The 20,045-nt window shown below is 35.3% G+C and overlaps 2 protein-coding genes across 3 annotated transcripts; one reads left to right on the top strand and one right to left on the bottom strand.

Annotated features, from left to right (window-relative positions):
• The first annotated feature begins 262 nt into the window (after positions 1-262).
• Positions 263-2,621, top strand: LOC115975609 (acid phosphatase 1). 2 transcript variants are annotated; one of them, XM_031096466.1, is made up of 3 exons: positions 263-745; positions 1,910-2,131; positions 2,294-2,621. In XM_031096466.1, exons 1-3 carry the CDS (start codon positions 387-389, stop codon positions 2,469-2,471), a joined length of 759 nt encoding a protein of 252 aa, XP_030952326.1. In that variant the 5' UTR covers positions 263-386; the 3' UTR covers positions 2,472-2,621. The 2 variants fall into 2 exon arrangements, with proteins under 2 accessions (XP_030952326.1, XP_030952327.1); XM_031096467.1 differs by having other exon boundaries at positions 266-745; positions 1,922-2,131.
• Positions 2,622-2,950: 329 nt separating this feature from the next.
• On the bottom strand, positions 2,951-4,559 carry LOC115977900 (leucine-rich repeat extensin-like protein 4). Its single transcript, XM_031099931.1, has one exon. The coding sequence runs from the start codon at positions 4,425-4,427 to the stop codon at positions 3,123-3,125; it is 1,305 nt and encodes a 434-aa protein (XP_030955791.1). The 5' UTR covers positions 4,428-4,559; the 3' UTR covers positions 2,951-3,122.
• Positions 4,560-20,045: the final 15,486 nt, after the last annotated feature.

The following is a 20,045-nucleotide window of genomic DNA, read 5'->3' as shown; positions in this document are numbered from 1 at the left end:
AGTGCAGTGTGATGGAGAATGGCCGAAAATGAAATGATAGGTTGAGGAACCCAATTAATGAGAGTAAGATAAGGCCTATATGGTGATGTAAAAGCAATGGAGGAGGGAGCAGAATTAAAGGGTAATGGGGTTGGTTTAAAATGGTTGGGCTAGGCTAGTGGCCCATTTGATAACATGATTGAGCAGTTTCTGCCATTTCAGTCTGATTTTTTGTCTTACTCTTAATTAATTAGGCCCAGTGGCCTCCTTTTGTCATAAATTCAGTAATCGTCATGTAAGCGTGTAATATAATAATTCAGCCGAAAATTCAACAACAACTCCTGTGGCTGTCGATCTTTGAATGAAACCAGAGATATCCCAAACATAACTTTCTCGCTTTTCCATCAATGTCAATGGTCTCCCTCCTCCCTATCCTCCTTCTCTACCTGATTTACACCACCGGAGAAGTCGTCTCCGACCACCGCAAGATCCGCATAGACGACGATGTATACTGCGAAAGCTGGAGGTTCTCCGTCGAGACAAATGACGCCGGTTACTGGTCGACCATTCCGGCGAGGTGCGTGCAATTCGTGCAGGACTACATGACCGGAGACCAGTACCGGTACGACTCGGAGGTCGTGGCGGAGGACTCGGTGAGGTTTGCGAAGACCGTTGAGATTTCCGATAGCGGAAGCGACGGGTGGGTTTTCGATATCGATGAGACTTTGCTCTCCAACTTGCCCTACTACCAGCTCTACGGCTTCGGGTAAGTGCTTATTAGCCGTTGGATTAATAGATTGATGATTTTGTTTTTTTTTTTTTTTAATGAGATGGGTCGAATTGTTAGATCATCAAATGCTACTGTATTATTTATTTCTTAATTATCTTATAGTAGTATTTATTTACTGCTCTTTGTTTGTTTTCTAATTCTGCTTGCAAAAATTAATTTGTGTTTAAAATTTAAAATAATAAAGGGATTTGCTTCGTTTTAAACGTAGGAAGATGCTACTTTATTAGTTTTGAATTCTACAACTGGAGCCTGTACTCTGTACCCAACTGTTACTGTATGTGTATGTACTAATAATACTTCTGAGAGTTGCAATGTAATTTTGTTCTTCTGAAGTAGCAACCATATAAAACTTGGTGATGCCACCTCAACATGTCCCTTGATAAGTGATAACACCAGGCTTAATAACAAGTAAAAGTAATGCATCTCAGTCTGCCCGTTTTCTAGTTTGTAGGAATTTGGTCATGTTCATAGAAGAACCATTAATGCACGGGTAAGAAAGAGTGATTTAATCCAATTTAAGGGAACCAAAAAAAAAAAAAGAGAAAGAACAAAAACAACAATAGTACTAACAGTTGTACCACACTTCCAAAAACGTGGTAAATTATGTGATGGAACATTTGATGAAGGGCATTTAAGTAGTTGTCTTACATTTGTACCTGAACACAAAACCATTAGCAATAGTTACTTGTGTCCGAACAGTGGGTTAGAGGTTGTTATTACAACAGCAATCACTTAGATCCATTTGTACTCGGTTTTAGTTAGTATGTTGGTTGGTTAGATTTCCAATTACCAAGCCGATTAAGTCTTTAATCGAGACAACCCAGTGGCTGCTAGAATACTGCAGCTTGTATGATTAGGCTCTCATTTGTATTCAGCTTTTGTATGCGACTGAAATGAGCCTTGAAAACTTTGTATAAATAGAGTTTTTCATGAAAACTTTTGTGTTCTTTGCAGAGATGCCTAACCACTTATCAATTTATGCTAAGCAACTTACATCCCATTTAGTTCTAATTCATATCACAGCTCATCACTTTCCCCTCATCAACCTTTACTGAGATACTACGTAACATCAATGCTTTGAGTTATTGATTGAATTGTGCAGTTGCTTGATTTGTAGAACAAAGAAATTACAAAATCTAGTTTTCTGTGTAGATCAGAGCCTTTTGACGAGGAATCTTTCGATTCTTGGGTGGATTTGGCTGAGGCCCCCGCATTACCTGCAAGTTTGAGTTTATACAAAGAGCTCAAACAGCTGGGTTTTAAGATATTTCTGTTAACTGGGAGGAGTGAATATCAAAGGAATGTCACAGAGAAAAATCTTCTATATGCAGGGTTCACCAATTGGGAGAGGCTAATCTTGAGGTACCAAGCCATTTTGCAATACATATACAGAATAAACAATGTGTATGAAAGACAGTACCTGTAATTGAATAGCCACCAATATTTTCAAATTTGTTAATTAACTGGTACAGTAGCTGTAGATCTTATAATTATCTTATTCAAGATTGCTAATAAATGAAACAGGGGGCCTTCGGATCAGGGGAAACCTGCAATCATCTATAAATCTGAAAAGAGATCAGACTTGCAGCATGAAGGTTATAGGATTCATGGAAGTTCTGGTGACCAGTGGAGTGACTTGTTGGGCTTTGCAGTGGCTAGACGATCCTTTAAACTCCCAAATCCAATGTATTATATCTCTTAATAGAGATTGTATTTAACAATGATGAAAATGATGTTGTTGTTGTACTTAAAATTCTATGGCGCAGATTGCTTGCCATCATCATTTGAGGACTTCTTACCTGGATAAGTTGTGCTTTCTGTGTTGCAAGTGTGCATGTATGATTTAACTCCATCTAAATCCGTTCTATATGTGATTAATTAAATCAAGCGGCCCTAAAGTAGTTCAACCCAAAGAAAATAGGACTCAAGTATTTGGATCAAAGCTATATAATTCTGCGAGAGCCTTGAAAGAGTAACGTGATATTTCTTCTGGCACAAAGATCACCATATGACACAGATATCACGTGACGAAGCAAGTACACCCATTTCCAATATAAAATTTTAAAAAAAAGTACACCCATTTCCATATTTTATTTATTAAGTTGTTACGTTAGTCAACAGGAAAAAAAAAAAAAAAAAAAAATTGATTAATGTACTCCTGCTCCATTCCCAAGCCCATCAGAAGACTTAATAAAAATACTTGAATTTCTGGGCATGTTGATTATTTATGGATATACTGAATTCGTGAAGAAATAAATTAGGAAGCTCAAAATTTTAATTGCTAGTACTAAATAATCATACAACCATGACCAACCTGTTATACATGGTACCGGTAGTGGTTCTGTCTCTTCTCTCATGGAGGCGAGGAGGTTGTATTAGTGTCTGAAGCTACACCCAGTGACCCACAAACAAGAGGCTGTGCAGCTGGGATTCTCAGACAATTCAACCCACCTCCTGGAATCACAGAACATTCTGGCTGAGGTCTCTGCAAGTTCCTCCCAGGAATGCAATTTGCTGAGAAGTCAAAGCCCACATTCCTGAAGAACAGCTTAGAGCATTCTTGGCTGAACCCAGAAAAGAAATTGTATGAAACAGTCAGATTCAACAGGCTTCTCAGAGAACAAACCAGGTCTGGCAGAACCCCAGACAGTTTGTTGTGTGCCAAATTGAGAACCTCAATATCTTCCAGGCAAGAAATGGTGTCTGGCAGATGACCCATCAATGAATTGGAGCTCACATCCAAGACTTGCATATCTGTGAAGAGCCCAACTCCCTCAGGAATGCACCCTGTTAATTGGTTATTCAGAAACAATATTTCCTTGAGTTTAGAACCCATGAAGCCAAAACTAGTTGGGATGTTTCCCCTAAACTTGTTATTAGCTAAATTTATCACAGAAGCCGGAGAGTTGCCCAAGTTTGGGGGAAGTTGGCCTTCAAACTGGTTGTTATTGACAAAGATTGCATCAAGTTTCTTATTGAAGAGATCTTCAGGAAGTGGACCTGAGAATTTGTTGAATCTGAGGTCCAAGTAAATGAGGTTTGGAATGTATATGGTAACTATAGGGAAAGGACCTGAGAAGAGGTTGTTACTAAGGTCTAACTCTTGGAGTGAAGAAAGATCTTTGAAAGTGTCAGGAAGTGTGCCTGAAAACCTGTTGCTGTTGAGGTGAAGTAGTGACAAATCAGTTAGTAAAGATACTTCCTTGACTAGAGTGCCTTGAAGATTTGCATGATTGAGATCTATACCTGCAACAACTGGGCCAGGTGTTTCATTCATCTCTTCTTGAGAATCTGAACAAAACACTCCTTTGTAAGAACACACATCAGTACCAACCCAAGTGTCTAAAATCTTAGATGGATCATCTGTAATTGCAGATTTCCATGCCTGGAGAGCAGCGTAAGCTCTGCTGAGCTTTGGAACTGAAGAACCAGAACCAGCTGGAGTTGGAGTTGGATTGTTGATCCCACCACCTATCCAAACACCTCCACCTCCACCTCCACCTCCACCCCCTCCACCACCACCATCACCACCACCTACATTGCCAATACCAACACCAACACCAACACTTCCACCCATAGAAAAAGCAGCTACTGATGAAATTGTATGCAAGTGAAGGAGGAGGAGAACAGCCAGAAGCCAGCTTTTCTCCATTTTCATCAGTTGAGGACACAAAGATTCTTGCTTGATGGGTTTTCTTGCAAGGTCGTCCAAATAAGGATCAGCATTGAAGAGAGAAAATAGTGGGTTTAATTGGCCAGAGAAGAAAAATGGGCCCTGTTTTTATCTTTCTTACTTTTTTATCTATGTTTACAATTTGGGGCTTTATTTTCTATTTATATAATTTTTAGCCTTTTAGTTTACCAAAAAAAAAAAAAAAGCCTTTTAGGCCCTTGGGTACACGTGTTAACTAGTGAGAGTATTCATGATGAAAGAAGAGGTAGGTGAGTTAAGCATTAAAGTTACTCACCAAAATAGATAAATGCGATTAATACGGCAGGAACTTCCATTTTTGGCCCTTTTTATTTTATTTTTTATTTTGGGTAGACAAAGAATTTGGTTCCTATCTTTGGAATTTCCATTTTATTTGGTACTTGATATTTTAATTGTGTAAATTTAGTTCCTAATATTTTTAATATTTTCAGTACTGTCACTTACTATTATTCCTTGAATGAAAACGCGTGACAAATGATCAAAATAAAAAATTAATTTATTATTTGGAAACTAATTTTTTTATTTTGACTGCTAGTCACGTTAATAATTTTCATTCAAGAGATAACGACAGAAACTAAATTGATACGATACTAAAAGGTTAGAGACCAAATTGACATAATTGAAAGGTTAATGACCAAATTAAAATATGGTGTAAAGGACAAGAATCAAATACATAATATATCTTTTTTTTTTTTTTTTGCCAAATATTCAATTTTTGCACAAAAAAAAAAATACTACTGTTCGAAATTTTTTTTATGTAACTCATTTTGTAACTCAAGTTTCAAGAAAAAATCAAGTTTTATCAAGCTTGAGTTTCAAGAAAATAACTAATCACATGCATAGCATGATATGGTATTTTGTTTTCAATTAGACGTTGGCTATTTGCTTGGAATTGGAATTTACTAAACTCAATTTTCACTTAGATTCTAAAATGACTACATAACAAAATAATTTCAAATAGAGAATTTTTAGTAATATTTTTTTCAACAACTGAATATTTGGGAAAAAAATTGTATACATTCTAACATGACCCAAGTTCTTTTAGATGTGATTATTTGTTTGCATGAACAAAACTAAATTAGTAGTTATATTATCCTTATTTACCAAAAAAAAGAAAAGAAGATATTTTAATAAAGACAGCGGATACCGCAGTCTAGTCAAATCTACTTTCTTGTCAACCTATTGGCTAGACAAAAAGCCAGGTTACTTTTTATTTTTAAGCTATTAAGCTCGTGATTAGCCACCAAAAAGAAAAACGGAGAAAGATGCCACTGTTATGAGGCAACGCCAAAGGAGATAACAAATTTCACAAATTTTATCACAACTCCACGTTGAGAGATAGAATTCTGACTTATTATGGGATTTTTAGAGTTTGTTTAGGATCTGTTTATTTTACTGTAATTAAAAGTTTTTTACTAAAAATATTATAGATAAAGGTAAAAGTTAGTTAAAATAGTATAGTAAGATCCATAAATAGTACTAAAAAGAACCGTGAAATTCATAAATAGTAAAAAAATAAACTGAATAGTAAAATAAATTGACAAAATTAATCATACCAGACATACACTTAATATAGTATCATGTACAATGAAGGACTCTTTTTATATATATACCATTTAATCCATACTTGTTTTATTAAAATAGGATATCTAATCATTTTTTTTGTTTGAGGGGGTTTCTTATTTATGACGTTCGTTATTTATAATAACTCTTTATCATTAAATTAATACATTAATTAATTTTTTGATATAAGTGAAAGATTAGATTTAAATCTTATCAATCAGTAAAGACTTTATTAATTAATCTATTTGAGAGTCTCTGTTTAATCAGAATTAAAGATAGACAAATGCTGAATTCTGTGATGTTGGAAGTATAATTGGAAATTGGGATTCGCATCAAATGGTTGCCAGACAATGACAGACGAAGGTTTTGGAATCATAAAAATAAATCTGTCTTAATTTCCAACGGTCAAATTGTCTACAAGTGTCAAGTAACGAATCATTTCAACCGAACCCAAAATTTTAAGGTAATTTGCATTTTTTGAGAGGAATTAGTTAGTTAAGTTAGTATTGAAATTCTAGTGTACTAACAGGTTTAAGATCACAGACGGTAAACTAATAAAACGGCCTAAGTCTTGTTAGTCTAGCGAAAGCTTTAAACATATATGTTAGTTCCTAGCTTGATGATGTGGGACTCAAGTTCATTTGATACGAACCCGAAGTGGGTTGACTTTAGGCTATATAAACTTAACTAATTTTCTATTTTTAGGTGTTTATGTTACACTAAAGACCAAACAAATGAGAATCCTAAACTCAACAAGCTTTAGTAATTGGCTGGTGCACTTCCCCTGGTGCTGCTATATTTGAATGAAGAGAAAAGGGAACATGATTGAAATGTAATAAATTAGAAGATAATCTAGTTCTAGTCATCCTCCTCTGCTAGCTCCAAAAATACTTCAAGCAAGTTCATTAATTGTTGATCAAGACAGATTATGTTTGGTCGAAATTGAACTTCATGCTCCACTCTGATTGCCCTACAAATTTACTCCACCAGTTCACCTCTCTTTATCTTTGATGCTCAAATCCGTTGGTCATGTTCGTGTAAATGCAATTTATAAGATTGATTTTTAGCCAGAGTTACATTTATAGATCTAAATTGTAATACTTTGTATACATGCGTGTTTTTATTTTTATGATGTTGATATATTACGTTATTTTTTTATATTAAATTTTGCATAATTTAAATTTTTTAATTTTAGAGTAAATAATGTCTCCAAAACCTTAGTTTGATCAAATGTATTAAATTATTATATAACTATTCCGTCAAATTTATAATTTTTTGGACTATTGTATTTTTATGTACTTAATTTATTACTAATAACAATAATAAGAACATGATTGAAGAGATCAATGGTACATTGAAAGTAACAATTGGAATCATTGATAATAAGGAAATCTCTAATAGAATTTTATTGTGGATAATGGATAAGAACTTGAGAAGATAACACAGTTGGCTACAATTTACTTAATACTAGTACCTTTTTATAAGGGTAGGCTGACAGGCCTCGAAATAAACACGGTAAATCTAATGAGGTAGCTCTTTCTAAAATAAATAAATAAATAATAATGAGGGTAGCTGAGTTGGGTACAAATTTAATGAAAAGTTCACCAGTAAAACAGTCAATGATGGTTTAGTCTAATTGGTTCATAATAATAAAAAATTACGGTTTGGCTTGAAAAAAAATTGATAAAAACACTATTTTGGTTCTTATATTTTGGTGTACCGGTTGTAGGGGCCTTTTTTTTTGCGTAATATGGTATGTTGGGCTGCCTCCTGCGGTAATGGGCTGGGCTGCCTCCTGCGGTAATGGGCTGGGCTGCCTCCTGCGATGATGGGCCCTAGTGTTTCTGAGTAAGGGAGTTGGAGCCGGTCCAATTGTAACTCAACTTGAGCCGGTTTGTGCACAAACTTATGCCTTGTCTGCCAGGAGCAAATTTACGGCAAGCAGAACTGTTGCAGATGAGTTACGGCAAGCAGATATAATAATAACTAAAACAGAGTATTTAGACTTATTTAAATAAACGGCTATGTATTCCCTGCTAATAAAACACAATTACAGTCATAATGATATCAATCATAGAAAAGAATGAAGAAAATAATACTGGCTAATTTAAATGGTCACAAATTAAGTTTTAGGCTTAGTCTGCTGCAGCAAAACCAAAGAGGAGAGAACGCCTCTTCTCAATGCAAATAACCTCCCTAGGAAAAAGATCCTGCCGTGAAGATTAATGGCTTTGAGGGAGTCGGCCCTGAATGGTTGTTGCCCAAAAGAAAGAATCCTTGTTTGCGTTTTAGAAGAAGGTAAGATTTTGAAGGGGGAGAGAGGGAAACTGATCTATGGGTGCATGCCCTATTGAATCAACTCTCGTTTTTCTTAGTTTTCTTTTCTTTTCTTTTATGTTTTCTTTCGTATCTTTTTCTTTTCTTCTTGCTCTGTTTTTTCCTTTTACTCTAAAAAAAATGCTCTGTTTTTCGATCTCCCTTTTACAGGGTACGGCAAGAGCCTTTTTATAGTGCTTGCCGCGACCATGGTTTTACCATTTTGCCCCTTAACCGCCTCTATCTGGTCTGAGCGTACTTACCGACCACCAGAGGTGTGTGCCGCTCACCCTTGCCAGATAGAGACAGGTTTCAGTTTTCCCCCTACCGCAGCACTTCTTTCCTGCCATGGTATAAATGCTTTCTCTCTTTACTCTCAAAGCATGCACCAACAGTTCCCCCTCAAACTTGCCTCTTTTGGGTGGTCTATCATCTCAGCAGGACGTACCTCCCAAAAGAGGCTTGGGCAGGAGCCATAAATATATTTTTTCCCCTCTTCCCACCACTAAACCACACCCCCTTTATCTCTTACCTCTGGCCCATGGCCCCACCATGTCCTATATTGGCTGGGTACAGGTTGATGGTGCCTGGACCTTGCGCGTGCTTCCCTTTCAAGTTTGTCTAAGAGTCTGCCTGCTGCTCATGCATCTGCCGTGACTTGGAGACTCTCAGTCTGCTTTTCTTGGCCTTTCATGTGGGTTTTCCTTTAGTTTTTCGCTCCATTCAGGAGTTGGGTCTCGTATGATAATAGGTTTCACATTTCCTTGGCCCACTTTTGATTCTCTCTACTGCCTGCCATGTTGAATTGTTATTTCTGCTGTAATAACTTAATCCTGTTGGACCTCATTTTGGCCAACCGTTTATCCCTTTTCTCAGTGGCCTATTATGGGCACTGTTTTGCTTTCTACTCATGGGCTCCTATGTCCCTTTGGGCTTCCCTTTGGGCATCCACGGTTCGATTGCTTTCTTTGGGCTTCCTCGGCCCGTTTGCTAATTCCACACTCCCATGGGTTTTTTACTAACTTCATTAGGCTTCCCCGGCCCAATAACCTTATCCTTATCTTTGGGATTCATGGGTCTGCCATAAACTCCTTACTCTCTTAGTTTGCACTGCTTTGGACCTGTGACGACCCTTTCTCACTTTTCTAACTCATACTCTGTCCATGGGATGCTATTTCTTTCTTTCTTGGCTTCTTTAAGCCCGCTTGCATTTTCAAGACCCATTTATATATTTGTCGGGCCAGTGACCCATTATTCTTGCCGCTTGGGCCTAATGGGCTTTTTTGCTATTCATCTTGTCAATTCTTTGTGGCCTTCATCGTTGGGCTCTTCTATTTGCTGGGCTTCCACAAATGGCCCTCAACACCAGTTAATTTGGTCCATACATTTTAATAACGGTTAATTTGATTCCTGTTATTTTCAACTTACAATTAATTTGGTCTCTATTATTAACTCACTAACAGAAAATGCCTATGTGACTAACGGATTACAAAGCTGTCACACATAAAGCTGACATGGCTAATTAAATGATAATAATAAATTTTAATAATATTAAAAATGCCAAGTGGACCAATAATAATATGACAATAAATGAAAATAAATACATCATCACCTAACCAGTAACTAGCAATATGAACTATCTAATAAGCCATTGTGGTGCCTGGCCCAAGATACCTAATGAGTTTTTGGGTCAAACTCCCAATTTACTTGTTTATGATGGGTATGAAATTTCCTACAATGGGAAAACCTCCTAGAACCAACCCAACAGCCCAAGAAACGGTGCTTTAGGGCCACTCTATATTATGTTCCCTTGTGTGTATGCTTCCCGAGAAGGCTCAAGCAATGTTAAGGTAAAACCTTCTCTCTCTTTTGTTGCTCCCCACTCTTTTCTCATGTGTCTCTGCCCAAAAATGCCAACCCCTTCCCCTTGACCAGTCATTCTTTATTTATAGACTTCCCTTGGTGGGAGCGTCATGATGAAAGGATTGTTTTCCATACTAGTGGATCCCCTTGAGATATATTCTTGATCTGATGGGGCCTACTACTCATGACTAATGTGACATTCTTGAAACTTGTAACTGTCGTCAAATGGCGCTTGGCGGGCAATTTCCCCCAAGGCATTACCGTTCCCCTTGACCTAGTGCTGGACCTCGATCTAGCACTGGACCCCAAATTGATATAGGCCCCAACTTGGCTATGGGCCTTGAACTCTTAACCAAACAGAGGCTAATGGATTGGGCCTAAACCTAGTGCCCGTACAGCCACTAATACATTTAACTACTTATCTAGACAAATCTCACATTACCCATGTAACCAAACAATTTTAAACCTTCACTAATAGTCAAATCTAACCATCGCTGATCTACACACCTCCACCTTCACATTCAACCCGAAAGTGCCATGGCCACTTCAAACTTGCTATCCATTCCAAATCTTCAACCTTAGCTGTGCCATGACCTGTTTGGGCATTCTCGATCAAATCTTGAGGTTCATTTAAAGTTTTGTTCATCAAAGGGCGTTGGGCTTAATGAGATTGATAGAACTTATTTCTTTTTCTTTTTTAATTTGTAAAATAACATTAAATACCAATGGCACCAAAAAATTGAAGGAAAAAAAAAAAAAAAAAAAACCCAAAATCAAATACCAAGTTCTACTAGTTGTTGGTTGATATATTCCAAAATCATAGTACCAATAAATTAAAGAAAAAAAAAACAATTACATAATTCAAGACTTTGTTGGTAATCGAATGAACTTCCGGTAAAATTACAGACACTTAAAAATATACTCCATTGAGGAAAGATAAAGGAAAAACACCCACTTCTACTAAGATAGCCCAACCAACACCTTCGGCAACAAAGTTGACCCCACCTTCATACACTTTGGTGATGAATGTGAAGGTGGAGGTTCGTAGATTGGCGATTGTTAGATGTTATTGGTGATGAAGATTTTTGGAATGTTTTGGTACATGGTAAGTTAGTAACAGATCATTGAGGGTAAATGGTGAAATTTGCTTGAGTTAGTGGATTAGACAACTCATGTTGTTGACTTGGTGATGATATGTCTTAAGAATTTTTTTTTTTGATTGACGTGGAATTTTCTTTTTCTTTTTATTAAAATGCTTATGTAGCTTTTTTTTTTTTTTTAATATTTAATTATTTGATTTTATGCTATTATTTTAGCTATGTATGCGCCAATAATGTAAACCGTTTGCTATGTATACATTTTTTATTAATGAGTTAACGGTAAAGACCAAATTAATTGTAAGTTGATAATAAGAGGGACCAAATTAACCGCTACCAAAATGTAGGAATCAAATTGACTGTTATGCTAAAATGTAGAGACAAAAATGGTATTTTATAAAAAAATTAAGCATCTTTACAGACTAGTAGGAAGTGAGATAATTTTTCTTTTCATTTTTGTTTGTTTGTTAATATTAATAAAGAAGATTTTATTTTTATATTTTTATTATTTTTTATGAAATATTAAGAAATTAGTTGATATGCGCGTGATTTGGACCGTTTGGTGGTCTAGAAGTATTTTTTTTTTTGAGAAACTGGTGGTCTAGAAGTAGAACTAGTATTCCTTCGCGGCGTGAGGTGATATTCATATAACGTGTATTTAGCACAGCAATTGCACACTGAGATGGACAAAAATATAGAAATTCTAACTAAAAAACACATAGAAAATTTGTCATCAATGGAAAATGGTTAGTATCCTTTGTTAAAGACAAAGATAAATTAATTCAGGAGGCTAGAATGAGTAGCATGTTCCATGGAGTGGTTTACAAATTACAAGTGATGATGAGTATAGCAATTAGCAACTGGACACAATTGTAATGCACAGTATTGCATGTAGTCAATGTTATTAAAGGTTATCATTTGTTTTTGTGTTGATATCATGAATTACTTTAATAATGACATGATAGGAAAAGCAACATGTTAGTGTTACAGTACTTTATAAGTCTAAAAGTATAGTACAATTGTTTTGTTCCTCAATTTTATGGTTGTAGAAGCCGCCCAACCCCAGTGCACTGTTGTCTCTCTCTTGTGGTTGTGGGCATTATAGTTGAAGCGTGCTTGTTTTTTCTAACCCAGTTAGTTAGGTGTGTAGTGTAGTCAACTTCTTCTATGTATTTTGTAACATGATTAGTAGTCCCACCTTTGATCCACCACTAGATTGTGGGTATGGATGTTGTTGTCTCCCACTCCCACTCTCACTCCTACACACTTTTTTTTCCCCTCTTTCTCATTATATATGTAATTTAAAAGGGAAAAAAATCATCAATTTCTTTTATTGTTTAAATTGGATAATTATCCTATAGCCAATTTGACCAATGCTATCTTCAATTTTCCACTAAGGGTAGCTTTGTTTTTATCATGAGCATGACCCAAACTTCAAATTACGAATTTTATAATTTAATTGGTTGACACTTTCAATATTTACCATTTGAAATTTTGAATTGACTAAACAACACAATTGACTAGAATGCATATCCTTTTCTAGTTACAAGATTATTAGCTATTTTCACAGCACAAATTGATGTGATATGTTACAGAAAGATTAGCTTTTATAGTATTGTTTTATTAAATAATTTGTTTTTATTAATATAAAGCATCATATTAGCTGTATTTATTAGAACATATAAATATAAAAGTAATATATAGAGTTTTTTAATCAAATTTATAATATATTATATAATTATAGTATCACTATAAAATGGTCTAATCTTTGTAGTAGTAGCATGAGGTTATAAGGACTGAAACTTTAATACACACAACTGCTATAATACTTTAGTTATGTAATGTATTGTAAGTCTGTTTAAAAAATTCTATATATTATTTTTGTGTTAGTATATTTTAATAAGTATTATTTTTTAAAAAAAAAAAATATATAAAAATGTTTATTTCACATCGACATAATGTATTATTGTTTCCTAAAAAACGAAAAAAAAAAAAAAAACTGTACTTGTTGTCTTACACGAAAAGAAAAAAAGACAAAAAAAAGAAAGAGGACTAATGAAAACTCACAAATTTAGTGTTGCTCGTTCAGAGAAGTCGGTATCATAGATTCATAGCATTTTACGCCTTGAACAGAGATTATGGGAGTACTAACCTTGAACAGAGATCTGTTACATCTCAAAGAAAAAGCACCCTAGCATTTTACATCATACCCCTACTCTTCTTCTTTTCTTTGTTTTATTATCAGTGAAATGTTAACAATTGCCTTGGTAAGTTACCCACTTGTCTGCTAAAAATATCTTTCCTAACGAGGGCAACAAGGTCTCTGTTCTCTGGGTAACTGAACACAGTACTCACATTGAATGTGAAACCTAAGAAACTGACCTTTCTTTCACTAATTAATGGATGGACCAATGGGTCACTATCACAATTCACAAGCAAGGGAGTTACAACTTTTAACCTTGGTTGGTAAGTTCAAACTTCAAACTTCAAACCAATATGTTTGGGTAAAGAATTTATAGGAAGAATTCGATCACATAATTTAAACTTGTCTTTATTTGTGTGTTAAGCGAAAATTTTAAAAATCATGAAGTTGTATTTGGAGTGAAATTTGTCAAGAATTTTGTAATTCAATTTGTTGGTATTTTTAATGGAGACATATATTTAAGGTTCAAATATCTTCATCTTCAACTATCAAATTATAAAAAAATAAAAACTTTAAGTTTAAAAAAAAATTATTAGTATAAATTGTTTGATAAAAATTCAATAACATGTAATGATGTTTTATTTTTTGAGAAAAAAATAACACTTAATGATGTGAGTTTTAGAGATTATACCAAAAAAAAAAAACATGATATTATAAGTTCAAAATGATACCTTGTGATCAATTGTTTTTTAAAACAATATTAGCTATACTTCTATGCAAATAAATGTATGTTGTATTAAACTTTTATAGTTTTAAAGTATGGAAGCCAATACCGTACTAGTACTAGCCATTCTTGAGAGATTACCATACCAGCCATTAAACTGGTACTAGTACTCTGAAAATGTACCTGAAAAAAATACCAAATTGTACCAGTTATATTGAGTATTATTTAGGGTGTTTTGGCCAATATTGACATTTCAGCCAATACAATATAAAAATTTTAAAATGTTAAAAATTGAGTTTTTTAATATAAAAAAACATGTTATTTAAGCTTATATATTGGTTAATATACTTATGCTAATTTTAAATATAAATATATACATATGTATAGAAATATATAAACAGTGGTAATATCCCAAAACGATATAACCAAAAATATTTCGTTACCTTGACCAAACCGAAACGGTCTTTAGTACGAAATGAATTCCCTTACTTTTATTTTAAGTCAAATTTCTTACTTCTCAACATAATTTTTCACACCATAACTTTTTTTTTTTTTTTGGAGAAAATTGCCGAGGCTTTTTATTAATTGGACAGGAACCTTCTGTCAAGTATTACAAGATTGTTTACATCGCTATGGATGTCTTCAATCCAAACATATGGATCCGAAAAATTCTTGGCTAGTTTGGCAAGCTTGTTAGCTAGGGATGACAGTTTTTTCTTGCCTTGTTTGACCCGTTTCGCCCCATATGGGTTTTCCCCGTCTTGCAAAGGTAGTGGGGCGGGGATGAGGTAAGATTTTAGACCCGTACCACAGGGTGGGGCAGGGATGAGTTTACACTTTTTAGACCCACATTGCCTTGCCTTGCCCCGCGTTAATAAAAATTAAATTGTAAATTTTTCATACCTCAAAACCCTAATATTTAAACAAAAATATTATTGGCTTATTTTATTCTACCTAATGTGACTCTCTATCAATTTTTTCTCTTTAGCAAAGTTGGAAATATGGTACCAATTTTAACGTTTTCTTTTGTCGTTATTAGAAACAAATTTATATACTATTGAATCATTGATTCCATTCAAGCATTTTTCTCAACATAGATTTCATTATGAACATAATAGAATGTTTTCTATTTTTATAAGGTACGAGTCTGAATGTTTGTGTTTGTGTCATTGTGTGTGGGCATGTGGCTATTATGAGGTACAGGTCTGAGGTAGCTCTAGTCCGGGTCTATAGATATATATTTGTGTAGTTCTTTCTATCAAAACCATATGAAAACTATGCTCAATGTTATGCATAATATATTTTAATGGTTTAACAATATTTAGACCCAGCAGATTGTTTTTATTATGAGAGATCTTATTCGAGGCTTGTTCACAGAATGTTGTTTCTGTTTGTATTTGATTGTGTCCTCTTTTAGCCATCTCATTCTTATAGACTCTGATTTAAATGATCTGTAAGTCTTTAAGATTGCAGCAGTGTTCTTAAAGTTTTTGGTGAGGTCATGGGGGAATGTGATTCAAGAGTAATATTTGAAGTTTTTATACGTAATTACCCTATGCCTATAAGCAATGTCATTTAGGTAGTTTTATCTTGCTAAGTGCTGTAATTAGTATATGTTGGCCAAAATATTTAATTTAATTTTTCTCATTTAGCCTTCACAAACTGTTGATGGGATAAATTTATTTATAATTTCAAGTATATTTTTATTATTGAAACATGTAATTTTATTTGAAAAAATTGTAGTAGTTGTATGGCAAATTAACAAGAAATAGAGTTTTATGAGGTGAGGCGGGGCTTCGCAGGGATTTAAGGGGTAGGGATGGGGCAAGAAATTTTCCCTATCATGCAGAGCGGGGTGGAAATGGGGCAAGAAAAAATTATATGAGATGGGGGCCAAGATCCCATCCTTCGGCCCCACCCCACCTCATTGCCATCCCTATCATCAGCTACAGCATTACCACTATGTTTGACATGGGAGAAAGAGGCAACACACAAACTCGAAGCTAAAGCTCTGGTCTCGTCTGTTATGTGGATGGAGCGAAGCTCGTTGAAGCAGCAGTGAGGTGCTTGAACACTACTTCTGAATCTCCCTCAAACATGACATCCTGAAGTCCAATTTCAATGGCAAATCCTACCGATCTTCTCCAAGCCATAGCCTAGATCATCCATTGATGGAGGCAGAGGGACCCGTTCTGCTAGTGCAGTAATGACCAAGCCTTTCGAGTTTCGGATTACCACTCCCAAACCTGCACAATTTGTGTCATAAAAGATTGCTCTATCACAGTTTGACTTAAACTAAAGTGGCGAAGGTGGAAGCCAGTGCATTGGGTGAGATTATGCAGAAATAGGCAACAACAACGGAGGTTTGGAGACATTCTGAAACTCGATGAGTTGCTCTACTGCATCATGATGAATTTGAGTTATCGGCAGTGATGGTTTGCCCATTCTCATGGCGTTTCTATTGAACCAAATGCTCCACGCAATGTAGGCCACTGATTTAGCAAGGTTGCTCCCATTGAGTAGCAAAATTTCATGGAAGAAATCCCTGAAACTTGCAAATCTCTTCGACAAAAAACTTCGACACGTCTCAACCTCCCACCATATTTCCTTTAGCAATTGGCAGCCCCATAATGCATGCATTGTGTTCTCCACCTCATTGGAACAGCGATCACACAGAGCACTAAAGGTCTGTTTGGATAGAATTTATTTTGCTGAAACTGAAAATTGAAAACTAAAAACACTGTAGCAAAATAAATTTTAAATGTGTGAATAGTGCTGTGGGACCCATTTTTAATGAAAAAGTTGATAAAAAGTGGAGTTTGTGGGACCCGTGAACAGTGCACAAGTGCACTGTTCACAGAAGACCGGGTCTACAGTTGCGGCTGAAAAGGAAAAAAAAAAAAAAAAAAAAAGAGAGAGAGAAAACGCAGACGCAGCACTTTAAGTGCTATCCAAACGAACACTAAGTATAGATATTCGCTTGAAAAGATTCTGTTACGTTGGAAGAGAATCGATGCAAGCCCTCTAAATGAAATGTCGAATTTTTCTTGGGCCATTGAGTGACCAAATTTGCTGCCAAAAAGACCTTTCGGATTTGAGGAACCCGATTCAGCATTTTTTGCCGCATTACTGAGGAGCTTTTTTTTTTTTTTTTTTTTTTTTTGGAGAAACTCATTACTAAGGACCTGATAAGCTGTTTTGGGTGAATAAATGCCATTTTTATTGGCTGACCAGATCAGTTTGTCAGTAGTTCTGCAATGACTGAGGGGCAAATCGAGGACTGAACTCGCTTCATGAGGGAGAAATTCATCTTGTATTTGATCCTCTAGCCAACATGAATTTTCTTCATCAATAAGAGTACAAACCCGTGTGTTGTTTGGCAGATTTTTCTGAGGTGAAATGATGCGGTTAGTGTGTTGATTTGGAAACCATTTGTCCTTCCAAATAATCACTGATGTACCATTACCAATTCTCCATCTTAAACCCAAAATCACAACCCGCCTAGCTTTCAGAATGCTTTGTGAGGCATACGACCCTTTTAGCTTCACTTCATCATCCAAGATCGAGCAATTGGGGAAGTATTTGGATTTGAAAACTTTGTAAAAGAGTGAATTAGTGTTATGAAGGAGCCTCTACACTTAATTACCCAACAAAGCTAAATTGAAATTTTCATGTCCTTAAAACCCAATCCCCCTTGACATTTTGGCAAGCAAAGACTTTCCCATCCTACCCAATGAATTTTTCTTGATTCCCCCTTCTACCCCCACCAGAACTTTCAGATTAAGGACTCAATATCCTTACACAAAGACTTTGGTAGCATAAAATAGCCCATGGTGTAAGTTGGCATGGCATGAAGAACAACTTTTATCAGAATTTCCTTACCCCCTTGTGAAAGTAATTTCTCCTTCCAACCTTGTATCTTGTGCCAAATCCTCTCCTTGATATAACTAAAACTTTGTTTTTTTGCTCTTCCAACAAAGGATGGTACACCATGGTAAGATTCAATGTGGTTGGTTGCCGAAACACCTAGTGAAGCTTTGATGTGATCGTTCATGACTTGATCTGTATTGGAACTAAAGAACAATGAGTTTTGTCTCTGTTTATTTGTTGACCTAAGGTTGTCTCTGTTTATTTGTTGACCTAAGGTTGTCTCATAAAGATTGTGTTATAGTCTTGTTGATTTGCTCTACAGAAAAACAAACTGTCATTAGCAAAAAATAGGTAAGTCACCTTAAGGCCGGTTGCACAAGGAGATGCCTTGGAGTGACCTAGAGACTTTAGCTTGCTAGATAAGAGAGTGGAAGCCTTCTGCATATAATAGAAATAAATAAGGGGATAGGAAGTCCCCTTAGCGGAGGCCTCTATTGGGGGTAAAATGACCATGTCGGTTATAACTTTGTATTCATTGTCGATTTAAAGTGATTTTGTTTTGAATTAATATGATTTTTTAAGATCTATAAGTAGGGAGTTGAAACGTAAAGGATCTATGTTACATTGTTAATTCATCGGTCAACTCTAAACACAATATTATTATACATTTATAATTATAAGACTTTTAATAGGTAGAGAATTACTCAACATAAATATTAAAATTTTTTTTTTGGATAAAACAAAGGATTTATTTATTAACCAAGGAGCACTGTTACAAGTATTATCCATTGGGCACTCACGAGGAGTGTCTAGTTGCAAAATAACACACATAATTTACATAAACAAAATTTGGACATTCATTATATTCTCTAACACTGCATTGGTGCTCCTGTCCCCTCTTTGCTAGTTCATCTACCACGCCATTTGCTTCATGAAAGACATGACATGGAAGGATAGTCCATTCTTGTCTGAGCAGCATCCTGCAATCCAAAATCAAAACAAAAAGTTTTGTTGCCAAAACACTATATGTTGTTAGCCAATTAAGGAGAATTTGAGAATCAATTTCTAGATTTATATGTTTATACCCAAATTCCCAAGCCATTTTTAAACCATATCTAATAGCCCATATTTTTGCAAAATTATTGTAGACACTCAATTTTGCACCTATGATTTAATTAAGGAGAATGACTTGAATGACCAATCCATGTAACCTAAAAATCATAATTGCATTACATCCATCAATTTGTTCTTGCATTACATGCATCATTTTGTCTTTGCATTACATGCATTAATTCATTCATTGCATATCATAAAAATGATCTTGAGATTCTAATGGTAGTATTGGTGTTTCCAGTTATCAAATCGAACTATCGGATTGAAAGATATCGCATGATCAAGTTTGCACGGTCAACATACATTGTGTCTAGGTAGAATCGACCACACATGATCAATTTAAATTAATTATAATTGGTTAAACAATTAAAATTAATTAAATAATTTTGTGATTGGTTGATAATTAATGTTCAAAATAGGGATGTATGCACGGGAATAAAAGGGATGATTGGATAACAATAAAACTGTGGATAATCTGAAATTTATCAAGATTTATTTTTGGGTATTTATCTACAAGATAATTGTCCTTAAATGTCCTGAATTATCCAAAAAAGAGATGAAAAATCATAGGCGGAGGATGAAAATGCATCTAGGTACAATGACCTGCCAAAAAACCCTAGAAGAGGAGTCCAAACGGCACCCGAACATGAAAGTGCATTCGGAGCCATAGGGCCAATTCGGCACTCTAAAAGGGCCTAATTTCCCTGATGTGAGCTTTGGCCCAATGGCCTTCGGGTGACGATTATGCATACCCTTTTCGATCTTTTCGCAAAATGATGCGTTTGGATTCAAACCCTAATCTTCTATACCTATTTTTTAGAGTCTTCTGGCCTCTATAAATAGAGACTGAACCTCATAATTCAACACCTTTTTTG

This window comes from Quercus lobata, chromosome 2 (genome assembly GCF_001633185.2).
Source record: "Quercus lobata isolate SW786 chromosome 2, ValleyOak3.0 Primary Assembly, whole genome shotgun sequence".
Classification (NCBI taxonomy): Eukaryota; Viridiplantae; Streptophyta; class Magnoliopsida; order Fagales; family Fagaceae; genus Quercus; species Quercus lobata.
The sequence above is the reverse complement of the archived record's forward strand: the minus strand, read 5'-3'. Positions and strand labels throughout refer to the sequence as shown.